General features: G+C 35.7%; 1 protein-coding gene across 15 annotated transcripts in view; it reads left to right on the forward strand.

Moving 5' to 3' along the window:
* The window catches only part of ROBO2 (roundabout guidance receptor 2), a 471920-nt gene extending 466358 nt beyond the window's left edge, over positions 1-5562 (forward strand). For 13 of the 15 annotated variants that reach the window (XM_063347562.1, XM_063347615.1, XM_063347596.1 and 10 more), the window contains 2 exons: positions 1973-2173; positions 3206-5562. In XM_063347562.1, coding sequence (XP_063203632.1) covers positions 1973-2173; positions 3206-3207 — 203 coding nt within the window. In that variant the 3' untranslated portion in view covers positions 3208-5562. The remainder of the gene's footprint in view (positions 1-1972; positions 2174-3205) is intronic. The other 2 variants (XM_063347578.1, XM_063347644.1) reach the window with 1 other exon arrangement.
* The last annotated feature ends 438 nt before the right edge of the window (positions 5563-6000 follow it).

Here is a 6000-nt window from a genome sequence, read left to right on the forward strand (position 1 = left end):
TTTCTGAGGGCACCACAGATAATTTAACACACCATATGCTCTGTAATGATAATGCACTTTATATTTATTCATGGTCGTTTTTTCTGAATATTTCATTGAACCCGAAGGAGGCCTTATCCTGAGTCCACAAACTAGAAAAACAAATCAATTGACCATATATGTCATCTTCAAACTCTTTTGCAATGCTAGTGACTTTTCTTTCCATCCTTTAAAAATGTATCCAGCTTTCTGCTAACCTGATTTATGCTGCTTGCTTTATTGCTGCCTTAATGCAAGCTGTTCCATATTTTAGCCAGCCTTTGGAAACCAGGTTTGCATCTGATTCTATTATTAGGGCTTGATATATAAAGAACAGGTAACATAATTTAGGAAGCTATGGCTGTTAAATGCCATTTTACTATGTCTTTTAAGCATTTCTTTATATTTCAGCAAGGACAGCACACGGTCATAGCACAAAACACAGATAATGCCCTTACGTCCTGCGGCGCAAATATTCTGGTCCCTTGGGCAGGGCCAGAGGGAGATACTTTGGCAGAGAAAGAAGTCAGCTGCCTGCCCTCTTCTGCAATGGATTTACCGTACAAATGGGTTCTGTTCAATAGCAAATCACATGGGGAATTCCCGTGTCCTGCTCACTTGCGGCAGTAGGCACAAAGAATGAAATCCTGGGTTTCGTCCGCAAATTCGTTCTCATTTAGCATTTCCCTAAGTTAATTGTGCCTCCGCTGCAGCCTTTGCAAAGGCTTCAAGACTGTGAATAAAAGCATTTTTATCTCCCCTTTCTTTCCAGCCATCCCCACCTACTTTTCCTTCTGTGTTCCTGCCCTCTGTCAAAGAAAGTCTGGTTCCCCTCATCAGGTTGTTTAAGAGTGAAGACAATGGGGAAAGCAAAATTAAAAAAAAAAAAAACCAACAACTTTCAGCTCAGATTCACTTTTAACACTGTAAGATTCAAGCAGGAGATATCCCACTGATTTCAGAAGGGGCAATTCCTGTGTTTAAGGTTAAGCGTGCATACTCATGTTCTTTCTTGAAGCAAACTATATTTAGCAAGGTCTCTTTCTTCAACTTCCGAGGCAGCAAAAGTGGATCATACACAGCAAAGAAATAAAATAGTGCTTCTATTTCAGTGTTAAATCAGTACTGCTGCTTGGCTTCTTAGGCTAGGATTATTACACCGATATCTCCTGAAAACTCTAATCAGATGTGATGTCTTGCTTTACTTCATGCTATATGAAGACATGCAGTCCTGTGCTTTATTGGGTATTAATCCTGCCCTAGCAAGCAGTTCGTTAGTACAGGTCTTCACAAAGGAAGAGGCCAAGTGAGCAAAAGTAAACCTTTTGCTCATAATGGAACATGAAACAAGCTGCAGGAAGATTTGCTCACACCAAATATTACAACTACTAATATTATGTATAATGTAATATTTTCTAATGTAATTCATAACCACTTAAAAAAAATCTTCAGTGTACTTTGCATTGTTAGAAATTACTGAGCTGCTGGAAGCTAATTAAATTAACTGATATTGTAGTTCTTTATCTAAATTGATTGAGGTAACATTGCCATAATTTAAGCTAAAGAAAAGGAAAAAGAAAAAGCACATTCGTGTAGGCTTGCAGCAAAAATCTAATCATAGCTGCATTGTTTTGGAAATTGTATGTGCATCTGTTTTTATTAATGTATGTATGATTCATGATCTATTCATAATGAATCTGTACTTTTTATAATTAATACAAGCTAACTTATGAGTTTACATGAAAGCAAGATTAAATTCATGTTGGTTTCTTTGTCTGTGGAATACAACACTGAGTTGTGTATTTTCGTAGGCAAAATTGCCATGCTGTAAAGCAAGACAAAAGACAGTTATCTGAGGGCAGGAAGGAATATGATGTCCATGTAAGAATAGCTTGTTTGTTCCTATTTATAGGAATTTATTTGGTATTTGTTTTGTTTTGTTTTGCTTTTCTAGAAGAGGCACTCGTACCATATAGTAAACCCAACTTCCCGTCCCCTGGTGGCCACAGCTCTTCAGGAACAGCTTCTTCTAAAGGATCGACCGGACCTAGAAAAGGTGAAGTCTTGCGAGGAGGTCACCAACGCAATGCCAGTGACCTTCTCGATGTAGGCTATGTGGGATCAAACAGTCAAGGACAGTTTACTGGTGAATTATGTAAGTTTATCTCTAGCTACAGTTCAAAATCTCAAACAGCAAGAAAGAGAAAAATTATAAATCTGTTGTGAAGAGAGGAGGAAGTTGAGTGTGATAATCAGATTAAATATTACACAGAACTTTTTGTCTTCTGCGGTGTTTTGCCTGTGATGACAAACAAATGAAATTCTTCTCTTCTTTGGTTTGCACCAGTTAAAATCTGTGCAAGCCATGTAAACATTATCTACATAGTACATCTTTCAGTGCGTAATGCTAGTGAAACACTGGCTAAATTGAAAAGAAATTCTAGTAATTTAGAATTTTCATCACAAAGTGTAGTGTGCTTGTCTTGGAAACTTTTTCTCAGAGGAGTGAATGAGAAGGGTGCTGAATTTTTTGGGCATGGTGGCAAGCTTGTAATGCCTTCGCCTTAACTTTTGGTTGCTTGGTGAGCAGCATTCTGCTCTTTTTGACCTTAGGCGGAGGTCCTCTTTTTTCGACTATGTAGCCTAGTTTTTCGGTTGTGTATCCCAACTCTTCCCTCAGCCTCCCGGGCCAGGGTAATTATTTTCCAAGCTTTTTTTCTATTGTCACTCAATATCTGTTCAACCCTGTAGAAAACCATGTTAATGCTGTGTACGTGATGGTAGTACTAGATGCCAAAAGTTTTGACTCTGTTGTTTGAAGTAGTACATCAACATCCCAGCTAGCTCAAGCATACTGGTATGTTTACTAGTAAAAGCAATGTAGCTGTTGGCATGTCTGCCTCCTGTTTGCTGCGGTCAAACCCTCAACACCTCCCAACAGTTACTGCCCAGTAGCTTGTAAGAGAGCTAATGGTGATCCACAAGCCCTGAAATGTGCTTCCTCAGATATGATGTTGGTAAGTGTTGAATTTTAGCATCCATCGCTTTTCAACTTACAAGCAATTAACTCTCTTCTCCCAACCTATTGAATATTCATCCTGTGCTGCAGTAATATTGCCATAGGCTTTATTTGTTGTTTTTTTCTCTTTATTACAATCTCTTTCTCTCTCTTTGTTTCTCTCTATAGAGTAGTTGAGAAGACACATTGCAAGCTGCTCTGATGGACCATCAGGTCTGAACTCATGGAAGTGATGACACTAAACAGTGCAATGAACATTTTCTTTATTTATGTACTATTAAAAGAACTGTAAATGCAATGTAAAGACACACAGCCACACATATCCCACAGATACTTTACTTGTGTTCTTCTCTTTAATACACCATCCACCTTAAACTATTCCTTGTCAGGAGTATATAGAAAAGAAAGAAAAAAAAAAAATCACCCTCCAGGATGAAAAGGATTTCCTTCTGTATATAATTTCTTTTGTTGCATTGCTATGCAAGCTCACCTTCTTTTTAGCTATGTTCATATTCATGTCTGTTTTTATTGGTCTGTTGTACTATATGTGAATTAATAGGCTGTGGTGCCATATATTAACTTTTAATTGTGTAACTTTTATGTTTAAAGTTTGCACTGCAATTTTATTTGGTGATAAGCACAAAACTCTACTCCTCATGACATGAAGAAAAAAAGAGACTGAATGTGTGAAGAAGGTTTACGTACTGTAAGCTACTTTGGATAATGCTGGATGTAAAGGAGTATGTTAGGTGGTTTTCCATTGGGGTGTAGAAATAAGAAAGTGACAGGCATAACTGATGTCAGTGAAGACATTAGAGACAGATTTAAATCTTTTAAAAGCAAGCAACATAGTTGCTCCTCCTATTTAAGAAGGGGTCAGAAGTTGGAAGTGTGAGATTAAAGAGTGAATATGAAAATTAAAGATGGCATGAGATGGCCTAGACCCTTTCACTAGAATGATGCCCTTAGTATCTGTTTTTAGCCATCCCATGCCACTAAGTAAAGGGGAAGAAAAACAAACCTTGCTAGAAACAAAAGAACTTAAGGTGTTTCACTAAAGCTGTTTTTATACTGCAGTTTTAAAGGAATTATTACCATTAATTTCTCCAATCCAAAATATAAGACAGAGATTTCCCAGGAGAAACAAACAATATAAACTCAAGGAATACCTAGTAAGTAGTTAAGGATGCAATTTATTATTAAGACATGTTCAGGCTGCTTCCAAAAAATTGAAATGTCCGAGTATCTTATTTCATCTTTCCAATACATGTACAGTCCAATAGAGGATAGAGCTGCACCACTGAAATTCATGACATTGTTTCGATGCAGTCTAAACAAACCTTTGTGTTATGTTAGCTGAAGTCTGCGAGAGCTGAAGTTGGATCCACTAAATTTTTAGTAAAATGTTTAGTGTTTGGAGGGAAAGCAATGGTCAAATTATTTTTGGCTTGCATTGAGTACATTTCTGGCAATACAATACATCCAAAAAGTTGGATATAAGCAAAGAAAATCTTTCACCTGTGTTTTAGTGAGTGGCTTCAAACCCTACTATGATGAGGAAATAACGCATGTTTATACACTTTTTGAATAAACCAAACTCTGTAAGTGGACATTAATGACAGCATCCTGTCTCTTCATTAGTTTTCATGACTTTGTCCAAATCTTCTGTACCTCTCAAATCTTAACGAGTAAATTGTCAGACTTTTCTTAGAATATTGTGTGTGGATAGCCCACTCATTTGATGCTTTATTTAAATATTGCATCCTACAGCTTATTTCTGTTAGTTAGCTGACCATGAACACAAGTTGCCATTTGAATACCTTTTTCGTATAACCAGTCTATGTTGTTTTATATATTGCCTTGGAGCTCACCAGTATTAAGAACACTTTTAGTAATGGCAGAATTTTAGAAAAGTAAATTACAATGCTAAATATGTGTTGCTTTTCATTTCATTAACTTGTTCCATGATAAGATAAAACACTACAGCCATCAACTATAACTCAGCACTACTGAATATTAAAAAAAATGCTAGTTTACTTCCTTAAGGTCAAGACTGTTATTTAGCAGGTTACAAACCAAAAAAGTTGAGAAAAAAATGTATTCATTTATTTATATATGTGACCAATGAATATATGTAATTTTCCTGCTTGTTAAACCATTATAGTTAAAACCATTACTTAAAAATGTACAAAAATGTTCAAGCAAGACAAAGAAGGCATCATATTTACACATGTATGTTTTTTATTTTGGTATTATCATATGAAGAGAAGACTATTCAGAGTACAATTCAAATTTAATTCTCTGGAAAATGGTTAACTCAGTCACCGGTAGATTTTTTTTTCCTTTTAATTCGGAAGTTTGTGCTGAGCTTTGGTGGAACACCTTACTCGCTCTATTCTGTTCAAAATTCAGCATCATTAGACGTTGATAAAGCCATCCCAATTACTTTCAAATACGTGTTTTATCTCTTCCACTGGAAAGTAAATGTGTGTCAGTATTAAAGCTGTGCAGTACCATGATATTCACTAACTTGTCCATCTGCTTCTGTACATTTTTGTTCATTAATAATTTGCTTACAATATTACATAAGATGTTGTTGTGTATCGCAAAGTGTCTCCATTATCTTACAGGTGATGTCTCTTCTTTCTTTTTCTCTCTCTCTCTCTTTTCTATACAGTGTACTTCCAATGAACCACAGTACATATTTTTTAAAATGCCATTTAATTTACTATTTTAAAAGAAGTATTCTTCTTTTTTTTAAAAAATTGAAAACATTTATTGTGAATAATGTGTTTAAAGAAAAGGGATGTTGTGGCAGCACTTAGTATTGTTTTTTAATTTGTTTTTTTAAAAAACTGTTTATTGGCTACAGTTTGTTCACGAAAGAGTATGACCTCTTAATGTGTTTCATTGGTATTGTTAGTGCAGCAAAGTTTAATTGGCATAAAAAGTTGGTTAATAGT

This window comes from Chroicocephalus ridibundus, chromosome 1, assembly GCF_963924245.1.
Source record: "Chroicocephalus ridibundus chromosome 1, bChrRid1.1, whole genome shotgun sequence".
Lineage (NCBI taxonomy): Eukaryota > Metazoa > Chordata > Aves > Charadriiformes > Laridae > Chroicocephalus > Chroicocephalus ridibundus.